The following is a 26111-nucleotide window of genomic DNA, read 5'->3' on the forward strand; positions in this document are numbered from 1 at the left end:
TGGGTCGTAGAAGGTACAGTTATTTGGGATTTTTTTATGTATTCCAAGCGAGGAATCTGGCTGTGCAGAGTTTGGGTGGTCTTGATGGGAAACCCTGTGTACTAGCTTCTCTAAAAATCTTTTCGGATTCCTTTTGTAAAAGATTTTTTAGGAAAAAAAAAAAAATCAAAGTTAGCAAAATTTTCTGCCACTCATACCTGAGAGGTGCGTCGCAAAATGAGTCGCATAAATGAAAAAGCCCTATGAATGAAAGTCGTGTATACAGGGTGTCCTGTGAGTGCTAATGTGGCCTTTATCTCATCAACCTTCCGTTGTAGAGGTATGATTACAATTTAAAAAAATGCTCAAAAGGCGTTGAAAAACTATCCTATACCAGTTTTGAGAATGAAAATATCGTGTGTAACAAAATAAAAAAAATCTAAATTTTTATACGGTCCCCTTGCCTTCTAACTTCTAATTAGAAAGTTGTTGCCCTGTCTTTTCTGAAGAAAACAAAAAAAATTTCATGATTTCAAGTGACATATTCTTTCTATAATATAAGATATTTGGGTTCAAAAATCGTAGAAAGTTATGAAAGAACAGCAAAAACTACCGGACAACGCTCCTTTCTATCATTCATGCTTTCCTTACCCAACTTCTCTTCTATTTTTGAACTCGGATATCTAGGCGAGTGTTGCCCTTAAAAGGTTTTTTGCGGGCTTAAGGAGAAACAGGGAAACAACTTTCCAATTAAAAGTTAGACCACAGGGGGAACGTATAAAATTTTTGAGTTTTTATTTTATTACACACTACATTTTCATTCTCACAACCGGTATTGGGTAACTATTGAACGCCTTTTGAGCATTTTTTAAATTGGAACTATATACCTCTAGGACGGACGGTTGATGAGATAAATGTCGCATTAGCGCTTACAGGACACCCTGTATAATAGCAGCATATTTCATTCATTATTAAAATGGTAATATCTCCGATAAAAAAAACCAATAGAACTTTTTCTCCGATAAAAAACCAAGTAGAACTTTTGTGATATTCATGTGTTCAGTAGGTGAAAACCATTCGTAATTGTGTATTTTCATGTCAGACTTTCATTGTTGGATTTTCATGTAAGCAATGTCATTGTTGTCCATAGTGTTCGTGGAGCACTCTTTCTTAGCACTTTGCATGGTAATATCTCCGAAAAAATGTGGTGGTCGAGTGGTTATAGTGACGAACTCGCGATGCGAGGATCCGGGTTCGAACCCCACAGTGGTGGTCGGCTGAAGTTGGTTTTCTGTGGTTCCCAACTTCAAGGCGCAAATGCGAGCCGATCTCCCCGTTAAAAAGTCTCGCCACAGAGAGCAACAGTCCTACAACGATAAATCATTCAATCATAACACTTCACTCATAGTTTGAAAAACTGGTGGCAGATGGCAGCACTACACATAACAAACATTACACAGAAACTAACTTTACGTCAGGTTGCACTACACGTACACGCACATTTCCGCATGTACCGATTCGTTGCGTTGAGGGGTTCCGTGGGGGGGGGGTGCATTTGGGTTGTAGCAGTAGTAGGTAGGGCCTCCAAAAAATCGCTCGGGGATCCATGATGTTCTTAAGTCAGCCACCTCGTTGGGCAATTTGCCTGTTGTGGCGTTGTAATTGTATTTGTATTTAACGAATAGGTTCCAATTGCTTCGAGCTGATGGACGTATACGGGTATGGAGACAACCTCATGAATCCATGGACCCTACGTGTCAATAGGGGACTGTTCAAGCTGGTGGAGGCTCTGTGATGGTATGGGGCGTGTGCAGTTGGCATGATATGGGACCCCTGATACGACTAGATACGACTCTGACAGGTGGCAGGTACGTAAGCATCCTGTCTGATCACCTGCACCCATTCATGTCCATTGTGCATTCCGACGGACTTGGACAATTTCAGCAGGACAATGCGACACCCCACACGTCCAGAACTGCTACAAAGTGGCTCCAGGAACATTCTTCTGACTTTAGACACTTCCGCTGGCCACCAAAATCCCCAGCCATGAACATTATTGAACATATCTGGGATGCCTTGCAACGTGCTGTGTTCAGAAGAGATCTCCACCCCCTCTTACTCCTACGGATTTATGGACAGTCCTGCAGGATTCATGGTGTCAATTACCTCCTGCACTACTTCAGACATTAGTCGAGTCCATGCCACGTCGTGTTGCGGCACTTCTGCGTGCTCGCGGGGGCCCTACACGATATTAAGCAGGTGTACCAGTTTTTTTGGCTCTTCAGTTTACTATTCATGCTCAGGAGGTCAAATTCATTCAGAATAATGTATTTTCGTGTCCGACGCATTTCCATTGTTGTCCACAGATCCGTGCCGTCTTAACGCATGGGCCCTCAAGATAACAGGGGCCTCAGAAAAATGAGAAGTAGATGAATTGTTCGATAATTTAACAGATTGGGCCTCAGTGAAATTTTTTGGCCCGGGGGCCCCCATGATGCTTTTAAGACGCGGCCTTTCCACACATAACACTAGAAAAGCATATTTTTTTACACTTTACATTGTAATATCTCAAAAACAGGAAATCGCAAAACAGCCAATGAAGCTTTTCCATAGCGATATTCGTGTTCGGCAGGTCAAAATTATTCGTAATTGTACATTTCCATGTCAGGCGCAATTTAATTGTTGCCCTGCGTTATTATTATTGTGCAGTTCCGTAAACGCGCGTTACTTTGACCCTGAAACCTTTAATACTTTTAACTGTAGTATGATTAAAATTTCGTTTTTAATCTCTCATTTATTCCGAAAACATTAAATGGTAATTTGGGGTAACTTCAAACACTCTACTTTGGCCCATCAAAATGCTGGGCCACAAAGTAGGTCGTATTTTTACAACACTTGGTAATTTGTTTGTGAGCACACCTATAACTATAATTATACATTGAATAGTTATGTTTATATTGTAAATGTCTATCTCCTACTTCAAGTTTCTGTTTCCAGACTGGAAAGATGGCGTATAAATACAAGTGTTAGCCTGGAAGTCAAAGTTATGCATGCTACGGCAATGGCCACCTTCAAAATTGTTTAACAGATGCAATTAGATCTGCTGAAATAAACCAAAAGCAAGCTACAGATAACTTTAAAATACCTAGAAGCACCATTAAAAACAAACTTAAAAATGCATTATCTAGCAAACCAGGTCATCCCAAGGTTTTTAGTACCGAGGAAGAGCTGGCATTCGCTAGTTACATTGACAAAATGTATAATTATGGGTTCCTAAGTCTTCAAAGCATGTTAACCCTTAAAGCGATACACCAGAAATCACTAAACCTCCCCCCCTCCCCATTAATGCCATATCTTTTTCAAATTATGTAGGCTTCCTTCCGATTTTCAGCAGCTGCAAATGAAGGGGCTGCAGGGAAACGTGTATCATTGAGAAATCAACGTTACAAAATATCTGGACTTGTCAATGCTAAAATAAGAGATCTCTTTATGGAGGCGAGATATCTCGTGAGTACCGCTTTAAGGGTTAAAAGAGGTCTTTTTGGGTCAATTAGTAAGACATGAGATTGTCAAGTAAAAAAAACATGTAAATGTGTGTGTGTTGCTATTTTTGTGATCAATACCAAGTTGAAACGTCTTAAGAAAGTTTTATAACGAGTTCACGTTCAAGAATACCCTAGCTCAGAGGTCTTCAAACTTTTTCTAGTCGCGAGCACTGCCTGTACCAATCATCAAAAGGAGAGCACCCTTACTGCAAGTTTGACATACGAATGCATGTAACCAGGTTGATTTCAATCTTCGATACAATTTGTGCGAGGTGTTTAATTGTAAAATGGACCAAGTGCTCGCTAACACGAAATCGGACATAAGCATCGAACACTCTGGATGGTTCAGGGAGCACCGTGGTGCTCGTAAGCAACGGTTTGAAGATGTGTTCCCCTTTCTCTTCATTCGATGGTTTAAGATAGGAAAAATTGGAAAAAGTTAAAAACACATACAAAGATAACTTTGGTTCAAAATGTTTTTATTTTTTTTAATTAGCTCAAGTTAAAAAAGACTTTTATTTACATAGGCCTATACATAATATAAGATAGCCTATCGATGTAAAAAAGTAGCAGAACTTAAAAGTTGCAATGGGCCAAAGTGGCCCGCGATGTTTACGATATTAAAAAAAGAGAGAGAAAGAGCATAATTTTTGATTGACAAACGGTGTCGGTAATGGTTTCAGTTTTCATTGAACCGGTTTGGCGATGAAATTTCTCGCCAATTTCCTGATACGTTGGCTTTATTTATTTATTTTTCTTTGCTTTCAGTGATTTTCGTGAAGTTAGGATAACCAAGATGCAAGTCTAGAAGAATATAAGAGCTCGTTGAAAGGTAGAGAGAGAGAGAGAGAGAAGAACGTGCTATTTCTGTGGGGTGTCGTGGTTCTCTCGCGTGTGTGTGTCGCATCCGAAATATACAATACGTAACGTAACAAGATCACGTAACGGAACGAGCATGTCTCGCACGTGACATGACGTCCAAAAGTATCGAGTATCATCATCTGAAACATCTACTTTTGAACAGGAATTGCGTCGCGATCGTATTCCAGAGAGAGAAATCGCCCATCGGTAATAGCCCTTGGAAAAGTCCAATAAATTACCACGACGTCGAAGATGGTTTTTCAGTTTTTGAGGATTTCGTCAGGCAGAATTCCATGTGTTTTTGGAATCAATGTCTTGTTAAAAGTGTGTCCAGTCTGGAGTATAAGGGATGCATCGTACCGTTGAACGTCATTGTTGGTGGCACGGAATTTATTTTGGAAGTTGTCAGATCTGCATGGGCTCGGAGAGTTCTAAGACCTCCGAAAGGATATGCAATTATTCGATTAGGTAAGTAATTTATAAGACATTTCTTACGACTTGACCTTATATATATAATTATCTCTTCCTGTTTTTTTTTTCCATTATCTTATAAGCGTGGTAATTAGCATTTATCGAAATTTTAAAGTAACCGACAACCATTATTGTCACTTTTCTATAAAATGGTACTGGAGTGAATTTTTTTTCATGGAAAAAGTGACTTCAAAATGTTGAGAAATAATAAATGGACTACCGATGTCATTTTCTATGAAAATGTCAGTTTTATGTCAAATTCTAAGCAAAATTGAAAACACGATTGCAAAAATATTTATGAATGAAATGATTATTTTTTCCGCAGTAGATTTAACTAGTGGTGATGCAGGTTTGGTTCCAAAATTTAAAAGATATTGTATGATACCCTCATAAGTTACTTCTAAATCTGTTGATTGTGCGTGTGAATTTTTTGAAATTTCATGTATAAAACATGTAATTAGACAAATATGTTTGATAGATCTTAAGTTTTGGTACAAAAGGGAAGTGCAAAGAAGAGTCACTAGAGCACTGGAGGGTAAGCAAAGCTTGAGGTATGAAGAAAGACTTGATTCGTTGAATATTTTTACTTTGGAACATCGTAGGCGTCGTGGAGATGAGATTGAAGTATTTAGGATGGAGAGAAGAGAATTTTAAGAGGAGCTATATCCATATTTAAAGAATGACAACCATATTTCAATGGGCAGATATTTTAGTTGTTTTGTTACTTTTTTTCTCTGGTTTATTATTTTTGGGTAGTTGCATTTAGACTACGGCAACCATAATTTTATGATCATTTTTCTAATAATATTTGTTTTTATTTCTCATTTTACTTTTTTCCAGTCACCTTGTTGGGAAATTTGCCTGTTGTGGTTTCAAAATTTGTATTTGCATGAAATGTTATATTAAAACTTTTTTGATCATACAATGAATAAAAATTTTAGAAATCATGTTTCAAACTCAATAAAATGTCAAAAATAGGCTTCGTCAAACGCATTTAAAGTTTTTTTCATGAAATAATAATAAAAGTAACTTCGGTTTTATGTAAAGCGTCATATGAACAAAACAAGGCCTGTTTCAGAATCGCAAAAAAATGGGGCTTTCATGAGAAATAAAATTTTTTGATATTTTCTTCCAAAAATGACGTTTTAAACGTTGTCGGATAACTTAATAAGCATGAGAAATAACATTTATCGATATTTTAAATTTTTTTCACGATAATAATTATTTTATGAATCATGTGATGTCATGTTAATCATACAGAACGATACATATACTGCTCAATGGCTCAATAAAAGAATGTCAGCTATGTAACGTGCAATTTTTATACTAGTATGGCTTAGACCAGTGGTTGCGAAACTTTCATGCTCTAAGTACTCTCCTGGAAATGATTGAGAGGCGTGCGTTGCGTACCATTAGTAATGCCCAGGAGTATCGATCACCCTCTATACAGGGTGATTACTTAATTCCCCTTGCAGCACTTTACTGGTGAACCGTTGATCCTTGAGGCATTTTTTTTTATATACTATTTATGTGCAAAAAGGCGATTCTAAATTTTTTCATCTTCAAACTCAGTAATGAACGTTTGAAGGACCCTTTGCACATATACAAACTATAAATTTAAGGTTTAAACTTCTCATGAAACTTTTCAAAATCCAGGGGGATGTGCGACAAGTGTGGTCGCACCGGGCCCCGTGTTTTGGGAGGCTCCGCACTCATAGAAGTAATAATTCCTTTCATAAATTCTGGAAAAGTCTGCATTTTTTTAACTTAGAAAGAGATGATTCTGGAATTTTCTGGACTTCCATTAACTTTTGGAATTCTGAATTTTCATCAATTTCTGCATTTATTCTGAATTTCAGTAATTTTAAAAACATTTCTTGCATTTATTCTGAATTTCAGTAATTCTAAAAACATTTCTTGCATTTATTCTGAATATTCACGAGTGCAGGAATTATATATTTCTAGCATTTATTCTGAATTTTCATCAATTTGTAGGATTATTTCTTGCATTTATTCTGAATTTTCATCAATTTCTAGAATTATTTCTTGCATTTATTCTGAATATTCACGAGCGCTGCAATTCTTTCTTGTATTTATTCTGAATTTTAATGGACGCTGGAATTATTTCATGCATTTATTCTGAATTTCCATGATTTTCTCATTTTCTGAATTTCCGATGTCCCCCCCCCTCCCCCCACAGAATATATAAAACTCGGGGCTAAGAGTCCCCCGAAAATATCGAGACGCCTCTGTCCCCGCTAACATTTCCGCCCAGATGCCCCGCATCTGGTGAGGGCGGCCCCTGTCGAAAGTCAACACCGTAATTTTAGAATTTTTCGGTAGGAAGTTGTAGGTCAATCAATATTCCCCTCCCTCGTATCCTAACACGATCCCTACCATCGTATCCTAAATATCCTAGATGGGAGGGGGGAAGAATCCCAGGCTCCCGACTATCCGGCGACAATCCGTCAGGACAATCATCAGACTTGGTTGACTGCTCCATTCCACCCATTGCACAACTGCTTCTGCTGCCTCGTGTTTTGTGTGTGTGAGAGAGAGAGATCTCGCTCCTCCATTCACATTCCCTTACCATTTCCATCGTATAGGAAAATGGTGTTTTCTATTCTGACAATGGTAATGCGAATCCGATTTTTCCTTCCTCCGACAATTCGTAGGAGACATTTCTTTCCTCCTGCGGTTGAAAGAATGGAACAAGTTCTCCTTTTCATTCTTTGATAAAAGACCATCTCTCTCTACCTCGTGTATTATCCCAAATGTTTCAATGGGAAACGACAATAAAAACAACAAAAAAAGTAAAATGAATGGTCATAAACAATACGTTTCCAATCCGCATGTGTGTTATTTCCCCGAAGAAAATAACAAATAACAAATAGGAAATGAGAAATGATTGATAGCGATGGTGACGAAAAAGATGAGAACATTTCTGTATTTGGTTCACTGATAAGAATTCAATTATCGTCCCACAAAAAAATGTGGACTATCCTCAACAATCGATTCTTACAGTATAAATGATCAATCGTTTTCCTCATTTCATGTAAAAATAAATGAATCGATAAAAATGAAACCTGTGTATATCGGACTCGTTGAGAAGTCAACGCAAACTATGTCCTGAATTCCCATTCGATTAGTAGGAGTTTAAATCTCATGAGCGTTCCGCTTTTAAATATTAAAAAAAAAATTTTATTGGAAAAAATTTACGTACGCAATTTGTTTTTCACATTACAGTTAAATTCGATTGTGACTTAGAAATGGTCCTTTCCCATTTCGATTTAGAAATTTGTTTTTTTCTTTTTTTTAACCATTTACTTGGCAACCCTGTAATTTTGTGCTCAGATGGCAAAATGTAATAAGTCACTTTTTCAAAATTCACGAGGGCAACTTTGTAAGCAATATTTTGCAGAAATGTGATTTTTTGACTTATTGCAATTTGCCTCCGTTGTTTCCTCATAAACCGAAATTTTGTCACCTTCCAAAATTTTGACGAGTGACACACCAGAATGCGAACAACTCAATTATTTACGACCAGAGCCGTCCTTGGGGGTGTGCGACAGCGCGTTTACGGCAACAATAATTTCCTTCATAAATTCTGAACTTTCATCAACTCTATAAATCTGCATTTTCATCAATTCTGAAATTCCGCATTTTCATCCAGAAGGAAATAATTCTGGAATTATTTAATTCATAAATTCTCTCTGAATTTCCGCCAATGTCTGGAACTGTTTGTTTTTAACAAATTCTAAATTTTCATCAATTCTGGAATTATAATCGTTTTCACCATTTTTAGAATTCTGAATTTTCATCATTTTTGGAATTCTGAATTTTCATCATTTTTGGAATTCTGAATTTTCGTCATTTTTGGAATTCTGAATTTTCATCATTTTTGGAATTCTGAATTTTCGTCATTTTTGGAATTCTGAATTTTCATCATTTTTGGAATTCTGAATATTAACAATCAATTCTTACAAGTAAATGATCAATCTTTTCCTCATTTCATATAAAAATAAATGAATAAATAAAAATGAAACCTGTGTGTATATCGGAGTCGTTGAGAAATCAACACGAACTATGTCCTGAATTCCTATTCGATTAGTTGGAGTTTATCATGCGCGTTCCACTTTAAATATTTTTAATTCTTTTTGGAAAATTTTTACTTACGCAATTTGTTTTTTACATTATACAGTTAAACTCGATTGTGACTTGAATGAGCGATGGTCCCGGCCGATTTCATTTTAGAAACTTTTTTTTGTCCCTTTGTTTGCAACCCTGCAATTGTCTTCAAATATGGATGTGGATTAAAATTTTTTTACATCGCTAACGTAATTAAACATAAGCTAAAATTCCTCATTACAGCATTTTACAGTATGAAAAATTTAGTTAAAATTGAAAAAAAATTAAAGGTGCGGTCGCACCTTGCCCCGCGTTTTGTGGGGCCCAGCATTTACCGTACCGATAACTTCTTTTATAAATTCTGAACTTTCATCAATTCTGTGTGAATCTGCATTTTCATTAATTCTGTAAATTCTGCATTTTCATCTAGAAAGAAATAATTCTGGAGTTTTTCTGCATCTTTATCTATAGAGGAAAATAATTCCTTGATTTTTTTCTTTCATAAATTCAGAATATTCTCCATTTTCACCTACTGTTTTTTTTAATAAATTCTAAATTTTCATCACACATTTCTGGAATTATAATCTTTCATCACTTTTGGAATTGTAATTTTTCATCACTTTTGGAATTGTAATTTTTCATCACTTTTGGAATTCTAATCGTTCATCATTTTTGAAATTAGGAATTTTCATCAATTCTGCGATTCTGAATTTTCATCAATTCTGCGATTCTGAATTTTCATCAATTCTGCGATTCTGAATTTTCATCAATTCTGCGATTCTGAATTTTCATCAATTCTGAAATTCTCAAAATTTTCAACAATTCTGAAACAATTTCTCTCATTTATTCTGAATTTTCCCCAATTCTCGAACTTTGAACTTTCACGAATTCTGGAATTTTAAACTTTCACGAATTCTGGAATTTTAAACTTTCACGAATTCTGAAATTATTTCTTTCATTTATTCTAAATTTTCATGATTTTCATTCTCTAAATATTTTAGATTCCCCTCTTTCACAGAAGAAAAGAATCGGGGCGGAGAGGGCCCCCCCCCCAAGCTATTATTTTCTCACCGGGCCTCTCATCTGGTAAAGAAGGCCGGCCCTACTATACACGACTGACGTTTTCACGAAAGTGACCGCGGCTATGTGTTCGACATTCACTAATCTTTCTTTTCGATTCATTTTATGTCCTTTTTTTTTGTAGTAATAATTTTTTTTAAACATTTCTCATAAATTCTAAAAATCAAGGCCATTTCGATATAACAGAAACGTCTGAGTTATTTTACGATGCGACATTTTTCGACGGTAACGACAACAACAACAACAACAACATTAACCCTGAAACGCAATTTTTCTCATTCCACGTCATAACAGAACGGAAATGTTGAAAAGGAAAAGTACATGAGAGATACGCTTCGGTCCATTGGCTTCTAACGTGTCTTTTATCTTTCCCTAATCTTAAGACATTGGGAGAAAGACACAAGGAAAAAGGTTATGGTTTGTGTTTATTGGGGGGAAAAAACCTTCTCTTGTGTGAACAACACTATTCTCAACACTGATTTTGTTCTCCAAGGTATTTCAGTGATTTTAAGGTTACTTTGGGGGGTACTGATTCCGAAGTCAGATTGGATCTAGTTTTCAAGATAAAGTTGAAAACTGAATTTCAATGTTAATGTATAAGTAGCATACAAATCACGTTGAAACTGTGCGCGTTATAAACAAAAATAGTAAATCATTGCCAAAGACATTTCTGAGCAATCTCAGGGTGATTTTGGGGCGCTGAATCCGAATCTGCATCGGTTTTGTAAAGTTGGTTCTAGGTTCTAGTTTTTGAGATAAAGTGAAAATTAAATTTCAATGGTAATGCATAAGCAGCATGCAAATCACATTGTATAACTGCACTAAATAAGCAAAAATAGTAAATCATTGCCAAATACAAAGGCCAAAAAATACAAATGGCTGAAAAAAGGAAACAAAGGATACATATCTAAACTATATCAAAATTACAGCAACCCAATAAGACCAATAAAAAAAAAACCAATATAATTATGATAAAATATAGATATACTTACCCAAAAACAATTATGGTTGTCTCATCTAAGTATGGATAGTTTCTCGATTTATCCCAGTATGTTTATCATATTTCTTTTTAAAAGTGTCAATTGTGTTAGAATTCACGACCCCCGGAGGTAAGTTATTCCATCCATTGACAACCCTATTAGAGATGAACTCTCTGCGACACCACAACTTAGAATTATCCTTTACCAATTGATACTAGTGTCCCCTAGCAGTTGATTGACGATGTATGAATACCTCGTGGTACATTCTATCATCCCGTTGAAAAATTTAAATACATCAATCCTATCCCCCCGACACCTGCGCTCTTCCAATGTAAAATTGTTTAAAAAAATCAAGTCTCTCTTCATAGCTTAAGCTATGCGTGCCATGAAGAACACGCGTGGCCCCCTCGACCAGGTCTGTGTCCAAAGATATTTCAGAGTAAACAAATTGCAGTCAGTTACCAATTACAGTCGAAAAAATTGTCACAGGAAAGTACATTGGACGATTACAGCCAAAAAAATTTCAAATTCAATAAAAATTCAATAAAAATTAACAATTACAGTGGAAAAAATAGTCAAACGCAAGTAAAGTTGGCAGTTATAGCTAAGATTGCTAAAAAATCCCCAATCGCGGAAAATTATGTATAATATAAGTCAAAATATGTTATAATAAAAGGGGAAATTATTATTTGGCCGTAAATTAGGGTTCACCGCATCTGAGGAGTGTCCGTTAAGAGGTAAACTGTAACATAAGCAGAGGTTACTGTAACTTCTTTCATTAATTCTGGAATAGTTTCTCTCATTAATTCTGGAATAGTTTCTCTCATTAATTCTGGGATAATTTCTTTCATCCATTCTGGAATAAATTCTTTCATCCATTCTGGAATAAATTCTTTCATTAATTCTAGAATAATTCTTTTCATTGATTCTGGAATTTTCTTTCGTTAATTCCAGAAAAATATTTCTTATATTAATTTTAGAACAAACCGTCTTCCATTTTTCAACCATTTTCTGAAAATGATTAGTGGCCAATGATGATCGGTGCCTAATGACCCCCTTTGAAGTTGAAATTTGGAAAACCTCTCCGTAGTTAGGCATGATTATAAAATAAAACCACCTGACTGAATTTCATATTTGTAGCTTTAGCGATTTCGGCTCAGCAGGATTTCTCTATGTAACCTATGAACCTTTTACGACCCCCTTAGGGGTCGAATTTCAGAAGAAAAACCCCTTCTCAGTTAGTCTTTACATCACGAAATAAAACTAACCAACCAAATTTCATGAATGCTGCCTTTGCAACCCCTTCTGTAATCTATGAACTCGAACTTCGGAAAAACCCATTCTTAGTGAGTCTTTAAGTCATTAAACAAAACTACTGAACAAATTTCATATTTATAATTTCAGTGGTTTTGGCTCGGCGATAATAAATTTGTGAATCAGTCAGTCAGGAGTTATATACAGGGGTGGGTTAAAAGTCCGTAAAAACTTTAAAAATCAATAAAAACCGGAAAAATAACCGAAATGAAAAACGGAAAAATAACCGAAATAAAAAACGGTTTGCAGGGTCATCATCGCTAGGTCACGGGAATTTTTTTAAGACGGGAAAAATAACTATAAAATCAGCCAATAGGCGGCTGTGGTACGAGCGACTTCGGTGGGAAATATGAAAATGAGACGGTTATAAGAACTCGCGCTTTCAAATACACCACCAGTTCACCGTTGTAAACCGTGTATGTGGACCTGCTGCACTCTGCCGTTGCTGGATTTGTGACTCGCCTGCAATGTGTTATCCCCTGTGGTGGTGGTGGTCATACTGCTGTAATAAACGATTTTTGGAGGCATTCTGTTCGTTATTTGCGCATCTTTTCTTCGACTTGTGTACGTCAGTGCCACCTATCAACTGTTTTTTGAGTTATTTTTTTTGCTGTGTGAAAAAAATTCCCGTGACCTAGCGATGCTAACCCTGCAAACCGTTTTTTATTTCGGTTATTTTTCCGGGTTTTATGAATTTTTAATGTTTCTTCGGACTTTTTGCCCACCGTGTATATAGATAAAACAAAATCACGGAAATTCGATCGTTGAAAAAAAAAATCGATTGAGTCTTACATACGTGGAACAGATTTCATATTGCATTTATTATTATTATTTTTTTTTTTTGGAAGTTAAAATGGTTCATCAATATCTCAAAAAACGTTTTTTTTTGGTTATGTTTTTCCGTTTTATCTGATTGGAATCTCAATTTAAAATATCGTAGGTAATCAGATGTAATAGTTATTTTACCGATAGCTTGTCTTTCCTGTTGTCGTTTGTGTCATGCGCAAAATAGACGACGAGATGCGCGAATGACCACGAAACAATAGGCCAATATATATATATACGCACACACACACGATAATAATAACTTTCATTTAAGTCTAAATGAGAGTTATGCATATTTATGAGAAGAAACGAGGTCGTTTGTGGAGAGAACTATGGCGTGTTCTCTTTGAGCATGATTTGTTCTCTTTTATCTTTGATCTTTAACATGGATCGGCTTCGTTTTTTTTTTGGATGTTCCATATGTTGTCATTGCTTGATTGAGGTGTAGTCAAACTCGGTTATAACGATATCGAAGATTCCGTGAAAAGAGGAATGGAATTCTGCATTTTCATCTGCGGAAAAATAATTTCAGTTATTTTTTTTTAAATATTCTGAATTTTTAATAATTATGAAATTATTTATTTCATTTATTCTGAGTTTTCATGAACTCTAAAAGTATTAATTTTATAAATTCTGATTTTTTTCATCAATTCTGGAATTATTTATTTCATCGATTCTGGAATTATTTGTGTTATCAATTCTGGAATTATTTGTGTTATCAATTCTGGAATTATTTGTGTTATCAATTCTGGAATTATTTGTGTTATCAATTCTGGAATTATTTGTGTTATCAATTCTGGAATTATTTGTGTTATCAATTCTGGAATTATTTCTCTTATAAATTCTGAATTTTCATCAATTCTGGAATTATCTCTCTTATAAATTCTGAACTATATAAAAATAAACCATAGCATTTGAGAAAAAAAAATTGAGTGCCTAAAGTGAATAGAAAATTTTAAATGTTTCCCTAAATTAAGATTTTTTCCCCTTAAGGAAATATTGCGAATTACTTCAAAGAAAAATTTTCAAAATTAAGTAAATATTGCCAATTGTAGCCAAAAATAAATTGTCAAAGTTGCCAGTTACAGACAAAACAAGTTGTCAAAGGTAATTAAAGTTGTTTGTTAAAGCAAAAAAAAATTTCAAAGGTAAGAGTAAAGTTGCCAATAATAGTAAAAAATTGTCAAAGGTAAGTGAAGTTGCCAATAATACAGTAGTAAGTAAAAATTCAAGAGGTAAGTAAATTTGCCATTGATAACAAAAAATTGCCAAAGGTAAGTAAAGTTGCAAACTATAAACTATTGCTAAAATTGCTGAAAAATCGTAAGTGGCGGGAAACAGAAAGGCAACCCTTTGCAACACGAATGACGTATCTGATTTCTACACGTTATTTGGATACTTTTTTAAATTAGAAGTATGCTTCTCTGGGATCAACGGTTCGCTAGTAAAATGCGGAAAGGGGAATTATGGAATCACGCAGTGTATATCATTTTCTGGCCCGCGAGTGGCAAAAATACCGCATATCTGGCCCACGGGCTTGAAAGGTTGTGCACCCTTGTTGTATACCATTTGACGATATACGGACTACAACTGTGATCTGTGGGATAAATGTTCCAATAAAATTTGTGGCCCGCCATTTAGAGAAGTGGCATAGGTAATAGGGCATACATGCTCAACCGATGGCCCACGGCCAAATGTAGTCCACGAAGTCATCTCGTGGGACTCATCTCGTCTCTTGGGTGTATATAACCCAAAACTTCAAAACTAATTTTCAAAAAAAAAAAAAGAACTAAGAAGCACATTTATTAATCACTTGAGTGACCCCGGTGCAGCTTCACAACACTTAAGTGGCCCGCAGTACATTCCCAGATCACTTGAGTAACCCGCGAAATATTTACAGATTATTTGAGTTATCTACGGTACATTCTCAGAGCGCTTAAGTGGCTAGCGGCACAGTTCCTGAACACTTAAGCGACCCGCGGCACAGTTCAGATCACCTGAGTGGCCCACGACACGTTTTCGTATCAGTGAAGTGGCTCACACTCTCCTATCGATTCGGAAATTTAATAGGTGCTGGAATTATATTATTTCTGGATTTTAATGTGCTGGAAATAATCCTTTCATGAAATTCTGGATTTCCTTCAAATATGGAATCATTTCCTTTGGTCTTCACTATTATTTTCGCACCGGACCGCGCGTCTGCTTAAGGTGGCCCTGAATGATTCAGGGAGCACCTGAACTGTGCCACGAACAGAAATATTATTAAAAATACTATTTCATATTTAACTATTGATTTATTTCAAATTTTTTACATATAAGTGCATATGCTATTCTACGCTAGTATAAAGTTTTACATACCTCTAATACTTAATGTTTTGCAAATTTTCAAAAAAAAAGCATTAAAAACAGCACGCGCGCACGACAAAATAGTTCGACATTAATGTAATTGAACAAAATTTGATTCAAAATAGAGGAAACTGTTCAGTTCATGAAATGAGATTGCGATTTCATCGACTTTTTCTGTCTTATATAAAATTGAATGTTATATTTTCAAATTCAAATATATTTAAAATTTTGAATTCAGTTTTAGATAAGATTGGGTCGTGCGATTTTGCTTCATTTCATGAACTGGACTGTTTAATTTATTTTGAATCAATATTTTCATTGAATTATATTGATGTTATGCTATTTTATCATATGCGCAAGCTGTTTTTAATGTGGATTGGATTTTGGTTTTTTTGGTGCAAGGACCAGATAGGTCAAACTAGGTCAAAACAAATGACAAACTAAAATAACAGAAATTTTTCTTTTCATATCAGGAAAAAGGTATATATAATAGCGAAAACAATGATGCATAAAATGTGAAAACAATGACTAAAAATGTAAAAAAAAAACAACTATAATTTGTCATAAAAACCGATGGCTTTGATGAATTTAAAAATGCGAGATGTCGCAATGGTCATTTAAAATGTTACGAAGTGAAAGATGACTTTGACCAAAATCGGTCGTAAAATGATGACGATGATGTGACCAAGTAAAAGTATGAGTAATGTGGTCAATGGACTTTGACAATGAGGGCACTCTGGTTGACTCTGTCGTAATAAAAGATATCACCGTGTGAGACGACTGTGTCCTATGCGTAACCGGGCAGCATATATTTCTCAAGTTGCACAGCTATTCCGCGATTGTACGATTTTTTGTTTTCGTAATTTTTTCCATACAGCCAATCACGTTGCTTCAGCCTCAGCGATAATTCGCGTATAACTCTAGGATATCTTCATTTTCGTATCATGATCACCGAACAGCGGTACAAACAAGGTGAATAATATTCCCACCGCTGTTCCGCGAGACATTTCAAATGGTTATGAGGGAGCCTCAAAGGTTATACGGGGTAATCATCGCTGCCCATATGAAATTTGGTCAGTAGTTTTGTTTTGTAATGTAAAAACTCACTGGCAAGGGATTTTTCAAATTTCATACTGTAAGGGTGGGGGGTTCAAAAGTTATATGGGGCAATCATCGCTGACCCAAAACTGCTGGAAGCTATAAATATGAAATTTGGTCAGTATTATAGTTTATAAAGTTTATAAACTTTATACTCGCCAAGACGATTTCTGGAAACGCAAACCCGAAGGGGGATTCAAATGTTATTGGAAGAAATCATTGTGAAGCAATTTTCAGATTACCACATCCAAGCGAGCGAAGTCGTGGGTAACAGGTAGTTTATATATATATATATATACACCAGCAGTTATCATATATCTAAACTATATAAAAATGCAGCAACCCAATTAGAACAATAAATAATTATGATAAAATATAAATATACTTCTGCACAAAAAAAATTATGTTTGTCTCATCTAAGTACAGATAGCTTCTCGATTTATCCCAATATGTTTATCATATTTCTCTTTTTAAACGTGTCAATTGTGTTAGAATTCACGACCCCCGGAGGTAAGCGATTCCATTCACTGACAACCACCCTATTAGAGAAAAACTTCCTGTGACGCCACAACCTAGAATTTTTCCTTACCAATCGATAGTGGTCTCCCCTTGTCGAAGCAGTTGATTGGGGATAGTTATTATATTAATAACTCCTGGTCCATTTTATCGATCACGTTGAAAATGTAAACACTTCAATCATACCCCTCGACATCTGCGCTCTTCCAATGTGTAAAAATTTTCAAAAAATCAAGTTTCTCTTCATAGTTTAAGCCCTGTGTGCCTTTAAGCGCACGTGTGAATTTTCTCTGCACCCTTCTCAGCCAATTGAATGTCCCTCTGTAGGTATGGTCTCCAAAATCTGACGGCATACTGCAACCCAGGACGTACTAAGCCCCGGAAAAGTGGAAGAGTCACTTTAGGAGAACGCGAAAAGACCTTTTTCAGAATGTGAAACTGAGCGTTCTATTCGATTTTTTTACCGCCGCTGAACGATGTTCAGAAATCCCAAGCCGCTCATCAATAAGAATACCCAGATCGGTGATCCTAGTTGCATCCGGAATAATAACAGGATTTAACTCGTAAGTGAAACGTGGGTTGTTCGAAACAAAATGAGTCACTATGCACTTGTCAACGCTAATAGACATCCATTAATTTTCCCATGCTGCAATCCTGTTTATGTTTGTCTGGAGCAACTCCTATCGCTTTATTTTTCGACTACCCCTATTAGCTTGACGTCATCTGTGAATTTGCTAACAATCTCGTCGATACCTTGATCGGGTTTACCGATAAAAGGTGAAAAAATTATGGGCCAAGGACATGTCCTTGAAGAACTCCACTTGTGACGCCTATCCAATCAGAGAATTCCCGTTCACCATAACCCGTTGTGCTCTACATCTTAACTACGATTCTATCCAATGTAGCTAGTTGCTCCAATTCCAATCTCGTGTGAACTCTTCAAGAGTTAGCCATGTTGGACCCGGTCGAATGTCTTCTGGGAATCAAGATAAACAACATCGATATTTTTGCCATCTTCACCAGTTTCCCAAACTTTTTTGTCTATAGCTTCCCTTCTTGAAAAAAAAACTTCTCATCACCTCCAACCCACACACCAACTCATAGGATCCTATATATATATTATATCCTATTATATTTATTTGCGTTATTATTATTGTGCCGTTATTATTTGTATTATTCGTTGCCTTTCTGTATTGCAACGTACTGTATTTTTATGTTGTTTTTTACTTTCTTCTTCACTCCACTGTTATTGGGCATATGCCTGTTGTGTGAGTTTGTAAATAAATAAATAAATAAACCAAAAGCTTATACCGACCCCCCCGGACCTTTCCGTCACCACTTTGGGAAACACTGATCTACATCAGTTCAGTTGACGTATTGGGGCCAAAAACTACTTACTACAAAAAGCATATACTTTTAGTGAAGCTAATTGAAGCTTAAAAAAAGTCTTCCTTTTTCGTTACTACTTTCGTCATTCGCTACCATTAACCACGGAATTTTAATTTTTCCCTTACGCGAATTAAACTAAACAGTGTTTGTATGACATACAGCGCGTGTTAATCCGTTAGAATACGGGGCGACCGCCGATAGATAGCGCCCTTCATTCTTCCCCCCCCCCCAACCCCCAACTCCACCTCTGGAAATTGCCGTATGGCGATGTATGACCGGAGCGGTAAAGTAGCTGTCGAGCAACTGGCGCCATACGACTGATATCTGTAATTTTTCCACGGGTAACCTCATTCTGAGACCAAAAGATGGAACAAATGAAGGGTGAGCAGCAAAAAGTCTAAAAAAAGAAGGGTTAATAAAACCGCTATGCAGAGTGGATGATCAAGTAAAGACTTCATAATATTTCATGATGGCTCGTTACACTGTACATAGACTTTCGCTCGTGCGGATCAAGGGCAAGATAATGGACCGGGTTGAGTATACTCTGGTAGCTTCTGAGTGCTGATCCGTATATACTGGAACCGTAGTCGAGCTTTGATCGCATTAACGCTTTTTATATAGATGAATAAGTGACTCCCCCCCCCCCCAACCCGATGTAGAAGACGTGACCTTCAAGATGTTCATCGCATTCATGCTACGAGCTCTTAGTTGTACGATATGGGGTTTGAATGTGTTTCTTGTCAAATGTAAAATGCCGAGAAATTTAACGTTTTCTACTGTTGGTATTGAATCATTATTTGGCGATAAATCTTGATCATTATGTAAATCTCGACACCGACAAAAGTATTCAACGGGGGTATCTTTGACTGATGGTTGTTCATTAGCAATTATTTGGCGTTTTGGTGCATTAACATTCCCCCCCCCCATATTGAAGAAAATTTGTTCGCCTCCTACCTACCCTGCCCACCATGGAGTCCCACGAAGGGACGTACTTATGTAACTAATGAAAGTTCGCATGCAGCGGCAGGTTAGGACGGAGCTATAGTCTACACACAACAGGCGAGTAGACGCGTTCCGGACCCAAGATCGACGCGAGGCAGCACCAACAAACCCCACGTAATACGGGAAGCTCCGGTCACTGTACCTGCTCGATAGCCTAACCACTTCAGCTGCCGAATAGACGTGGACGGGGCTAATCCAAGCCTCTTGATTCGGCCGAATGTAGGCCAGGATCTCCATTTCCTGAATTATGGGCCCCCACGCACGGCAAACACGCGGGTAGACAGCGTCCTAGATAGCGTCGAAGCAATGGCCCGTCTGGCAGGATCCCTCATCACCTGCATCAACAAGTGCGGCCCACAATGAGGGGTTGTGCACACAAGACAAGCACACAAACAGGAACGAACGAGACGTAAAACAAGAGCTGCATATGTGTGAATGAAAAATATATGTTATAGGGGGAGGACTATTTTTTGCTAGTGGAAGATATGAAACAAAAAAAAATATGCAGATACAATGACTTGGGATAAATTTGGCTATCACACTACACCCGTTTTTAATGAATTTTTTCGAAAATTTGCAAAAGATCAAGTATGGCGATACGTAACTGTTGGAGCCAATTGCACAGATTTACAGAAGTATTGTAGTATCGTCGTAGAGGATTGGAAGCTTGTTAATGTGGTTCCGATGTTTAAAAAGGATGGTATAGAAACTGTGTCGATTTATCATCTAGTGAGTTTGACGAACTCGAAAATTTAGGAAATTATTATAAAAAGGCAACTGGTGAAATGAATTGACGAGAATAACGTATAGTCGGAAAACCAGCATGGGTTCAGAAAGGAGAAGCCACGTGTAACCAACCTCCTTTGCTTCTACGATCACGTGATCCTATGCTGTGGGAAAAGGCGAAACGTCGATGTTGTTTTTTTTTAATGTTATTTATTGTTGTTTATTTAATTTCCAGAAGGCATTCGATCGGGTCCAACATTCCAAACTCGTTCAAATGTGATTGGGATCGGAGAGGCAACTCGTTGAATTGTATCGGATCGTGGTTGAGAGATAGGTCACAACGGCTTATAGTGAACGGGGAATTTTTTACAAATACAATTGGACAGGTGTGATGAGTGAAGTTCCCCAAGGAAGTGTCCTTGAGATTCCCCCATGTCTGTAATTGGGCTCAGATTGTTGAGATGCGTAAGTAAATAAATAAAAGTGATCAAAATCGCTGTGCCGTGGACCAATTAATTGAAATTAGAATGCGCCGCTGGTCAAGTGCTCTGGAACTGTACCACGGGTCACTCATGAGATCTGGGGATATACTGCAACTCACTTTAATGATGTGGAACTGCACCGCTGGTCACTAGAGTAATCAGGAAGTGTGCCGCTTAGTTCACTTTCACAAAATCACGTTTGAGGTTGCGGGCCACATCGAATGACTCCGAGGGACACATTTGGAACGTGGGCAATGGGTCAAGCAGGTAAGCTATATGCACTCAAAGTTGGTTATAACCAAACCACCGCTATGCCTCTAACGAAACGTCAATGCTTGTCATTATTACAAGTACGAATAGTACGGAAGTTCCCCGAAGGCAGCCGCGGGGTTTAAGACCCTTTAAAACTATCGAAGGCGTCTAATACTGCATATTTGAAAGCCGTTTATATTTTGCACTGAACACTATATTTCAGTTGTCTTATACTTTCGAATTAGACTAGGCATTTTGCGATCTGAATTGCTCCATAGATTATCAGACTTTACATCAGTTCCACTTCACCGTCTCCAAATTATACCAAATTATCCTAAAGCATTTTTTTTATCTCCAGATGCAGAGCCCGGCGGATTTTCACGTAATACCCAGAAATATTTTGATGACTTCGAAACACCGCGAGAATATAACGGTAATAAATAATAATTTACGGGAAGACAACGTGGAGAGAGATGATAGGAATCTTAACATGCATTACCATTATTATACAGGGTGTCCTGTAAGTCTTGATTCAGCCTATATCTCATCCAGCGTTCGTCCTAGAGGTTGGTTCCAATTTTAATGCTCAAAATGTGTTCAAGAATCGGTCTGTACCAACTTTGAGTGTGAAAATACAGTGTGTCATAAAATAAAAAAAATCTAAATTTTTATACGGTCCTCCTGTCCTCTAAAAAAAGTTCAACGATTCTAAATTCGATATTCATCGAGATATTTGAATTCAAAAATCGCAGAAAAGTTGGAAAAAGAACAGCATATAAACTAACGGAAAAGCTCATTAGCTATTATTTGCCACCATTTCGGAGATTTTTTTAATTCAAATATGTCGGCGAATATTACACTTGGAAACGTGAAATTATTTTTTGACCTTGGGAGACATCATGGCCCAGGTCTTTCACCACCTTTGAGACAGCGGTGAACCACGTTCTGGTTAGGAGGCCTTAAGAGAGATAGGGCAACAACTTTCTGATTGGGATTTTTGCGATAGGGTGACCAAATAAAAAGTTAATTATTTTATTTGGCTTTGCATTTCTCTTGTGAAGTGCATCATCAGTCTACCCCTGATTAAAAACCAGTAGTAATCTCCCATCATTAAAGGGTTTCAATGTCCTTGATAACGATACTTTATGGTGACAATGCCTGTGTAAAAGCGTTCATATTATTCATCTCTAAAAGCACCTAAAGTTTATTGGAATAAATCAATGTGAAAGTGAAATTTCAGTGCATTCTTGAATGCATTCCACGTTTTTGTAGTTGTCCAACGAATCATGGAAACATAAACGCACCGTGGAGACATAGTTTTCGTCTTTCTCAGTTCCACGAAAGCAACCATTTTGAAAGGTAATTCACGATTTCTCAGCTTGGTACCTAAAGTTGGATCTTTCAAGTTTTCTGATTTGAGGTCTAACAAATATACGCCCTATTTTATCTTTCCACCACTGAATTTGAGAAATATTTTAATCAAATGATTAAAAGCTTGACCCTCTTAAGAGAGGTAGTTGTCCATTAGGCCAAACTTGATATGTGAAGTGGAGGTAAAATGTTTGTACTCCATTGGTGCTCCACCACCAGTACGAAGAAAAGAAGTAAGAAGAGCAACAACCATTACAGCATACCTGCCGCACTCATTATCATTATATCTGATTTCCCCCAGTAGCTTTCATGTTTCTCTTATGTGCACTGTACTAAGTCACAAGCACAGAATAAAGTTTGCTGCTATTATGTAATATATATATATATATATATATATATATATATAAAATAAGGCTTTAAACCTGATTCTATTTGAGTCACTAGTCATCCCACCTGTGGGGGGATTTGATTGAACACCGATTTCTATCACCAGTCCATTTATGACAAAACATACGCACACATAAAAAAATGGTCGCATCTTGATCTAAAACTGGGAATCTGTTTTTTCAGCAAGAAAGTATAGTTTAATTTTTCGACCTAGACCTCAAAATTTTAGCTCGGTTTAATTGTGAAAACTTTAAATTGGGGACTAAATTATTCAGATCCTTCTATTCTATTAGTCTCTGAGATATGATCCCGTTTATGGACACATGTTGAATCCGAAAATCCCAAAATCGTGGGTCCACTTTGCGCGCACGATATACAAATAGTACTGGCACAAACTTGCATCCTTTCTCTTTGGAACGAGACCAAGATGGTTCTGCTATGCTTATTTTTTCAGTTGAGTTATTGAAGTTTGAAATTACTTCGACAGAAACTATCGCTCCTTCGGGTGCGATTGCCTCCTTAAATCCAGCACCAATTTTAAAGACGTTTTCACGTCAAAGAGTTGTGAACCCCTATTCTAGACGAGTGGTGCGCAAACTTTTTGAAACGTGACCGCCTTTTGACCAAAAAAATTTATCAGTGACCTTCACATTGGCACGACCGCGACATTCCGATTTTTTGCCAGTAAACGTGCTGTCCCGAAAGTCCTTTTCGGAACGTTTGATCCGATTTTAATTAAGGGATATTGACTTCCAAAGATATTCAATTTTTTTCAATATCATATAAATATTTAATTATCAAAATATTAATTGTAATTAATATTAATTTATCATTTAAATATATAAATATTTATTTTGTTTTTGATGTACTTAGTGTCCCTTATGCAAGAGCATGTTGCAAGGTGTATGGTCCTTCATTTTCGTATATAGGATGATTAAGAAAGAATCATCCGATTTCAAAATGATTCAACACTTGAGAACGACCATTGACAAAAATTGCTCATAAAACGTACACTCATTTCCCCTCGTATATTCACACACATATTACTTATCATTCTAATTTGTGTTTTTAATTTTTAAGAAATATATAATTATAAAATCGGGTGATTCTCTCTGCCACCCTGTAAAAGTACTAACTTGATATCGTCCGCCGCATGCACCAGAAGCACCAGAATGTACAAATTTTCTTCTTTTTGTCAGCTGTTTGGATACCTTGTTTTGCTATCTAAGTTGTGCCTGAAACGCGAATGTGTATCCCTATTGAAACACACGTTACAAAACATTTCAGGAAAATAACTTCCGTAAAGGAAACATTGAAACGTCATTTCCCACGTTGTTTTTTTTTTGCAAGGACCATGCACATCCGTGATTCTGGCATGATGGAACCGATATATTGCAAGTAGAATTTGATAAATTTATAGTGTATGATATATGGTAATATTAGCTCAGATGAATAAAGCCTTTCTTCAGTTTTTGACACTTTACTTTAAAAATGAATTTCTTATTTGGAAGTTTTTATTTTGGAGAATCTCTCGCGACCCTACTAGTTCACTGACGCGACCCACGGTTTGCGCACCACAGCTCTAGATCATGTAAGTACTTTAGTGCAAACCGTACTTTTTCATATCAATTAGTTAATTTGTTATCAATTTTTAAAATATGTCCAATATTTTACATCCGTCCTGTAATTTTCATCAACAAAACGTCTATCTCGGTTATAATGACAAAATTTCGCGGAATCTTCTGTATCGTTATAACCGAGTTTTTATTAGGTCTATTTTTGCATTCGTTGTTTTTCCTTTTCCATTCTCTGATTAGATCACCAACCGTTAGAGCTGCTATCTCCATGTATCCGTCGTTCAGATATATAACAGATATAGTGATTGTTTAAAACGACTCAAACAATGGATGACTTTCAATAGATCTGTTTGAATAAATATGTTGATCGGAAGATAGTACCATTTCGAACTGGATTTAAAGAACCTAATGAATTCATAATAAGGCTTTTTTTTTTATTCTGCGTGTTTAATGACTGCGTACGGTACCCAGGGCTATATGGTAAGGTCTGTCTCATTCCTTTGAAGCCGTGCTTGTCGCCTCGGTTCAGTAGGCGTGCTGTTACAGCTACTGTGAGACGTTATTGCTGTTATGAAATTACTTGTTGAGTAATTCAAACACTTTCTTTGCGTGAATGCGTCTTTTAAATCATCTAACGATAATGGGTGCATTCGCAAAAAGTTGCGTAACGAAATAATTTGAACGCTCATATCTCACGAAGAAGAATACAAATACAACGCCACAACAGGCAAAATACCCAACGAGGTGGCTCAGAAAAAGATGCCCATAACAAATATGGATGTCATATATTTCAAAAATACAGCAACCCAATTAATAACTAAAATTATAAACAATATATACACATGATAAAATATTATACAACGCCCATAAAGAATAATTATGGTTGTCTTATTTTAAGTATGGATAGCTTCTAGATTTACCCCAATATGTTTATCGTATTTCTTTTTAAACGTGTCAATTGTGTTACAATTTGCAACCTCCGCGGGTAAGCTATTCCATTTATTGACAACCGTATTAGAGAAAAATTCCCTGCGACACCATTACCTCGCATTATTCCTTACCAATCGATACTGGTGTACCCTTGTAAAAGCAGTTGATTGGCGGTGTACTAAATGTTCATGGTCCATCCTATCCATTCCATTGAAAATTTTAAACACTTCGATCATAGTTCCTCGACATCTGCGTTCATCCAATGTTAACATATTCAAAAAATGAAGTTTCTCTTCATAACTCAAGCCCCTTGTGCTAATAAGGACACGCGTAGCTCTTCTCTGCACCCTTTCAACCAGGTCTATGTCCCTCTGCAGGTATGGTCTCCAAAACCTTACAGCATACTCCAGTCCAGGACGAACTAAGCCTCGAAAAAGCGGAAGAATGACTTTAGGAGAACGCGAAGAGACCTTTTTGAAAATGAAACCGCGCGAGCATTCTATTCACTTTTTTGACCACCGCTGAACAATGTTCAGAAAACCTAAGCCGCTCATCAATGAGAATTCTGAGATCGAATGTATATCGATGTTTTTGGGATCTACGGGTAGATTGTGTTAAGACAAATCCAGTGCTACCACTCTGGTTCTATATAATACCGCTTCCGGTCTGTTTATAAACACACCCTACATACCTACCTACATTATAGAAATTTAGCGCATCGTGATTAGCGGAAATGAGTGATGAAACGTTACGTTGGTCAGTGAAATTTTTGCTGGTGACGTTTAAAAATAGATGTACTTAATTGTACTCAAGTCCGACATCCGCAGTTGGAGCAGTGTTTAGAGCACAAGA

General features: G+C 36.7%; 1 protein-coding gene and 1 long non-coding RNA gene across 2 annotated transcripts in view; one reads left to right on the plus strand and one right to left on the minus strand.

The window, feature by feature from the left end:
• LOC149074617 (uncharacterized) overlaps window positions 1–26111 on the minus strand; it is a 139597-nt gene that overhangs the window by 75586 nt on the left and 37900 nt on the right. The window lies entirely within an intron of this gene.
• The window catches only part of LOC149074620 (uncharacterized), a 102691-nt gene continuing 80945 nt past the window's right edge, over window positions 4366–26111 (plus strand). The window contains exon 1 of the mRNA XM_089246992.1: window positions 4366–4853. Coding sequence (XP_089103118.1) covers window positions 4496–4853 — 358 coding nt within the window. The 5' untranslated portion in view covers window positions 4366–4495. The remainder of the gene's footprint in view (window positions 4854–26111) is intronic.

Source organism: Pholcus phalangioides, unplaced genomic scaffold, assembly GCF_987345545.1.
Source record: "Pholcus phalangioides strain wild (caught in Gottingen) unplaced genomic scaffold, Ppha-v1.0 ptg000017l_1, whole genome shotgun sequence".
In the NCBI taxonomy this organism is placed as follows: domain Eukaryota; kingdom Metazoa; phylum Arthropoda; class Arachnida; order Araneae; family Pholcidae; genus Pholcus; species Pholcus phalangioides.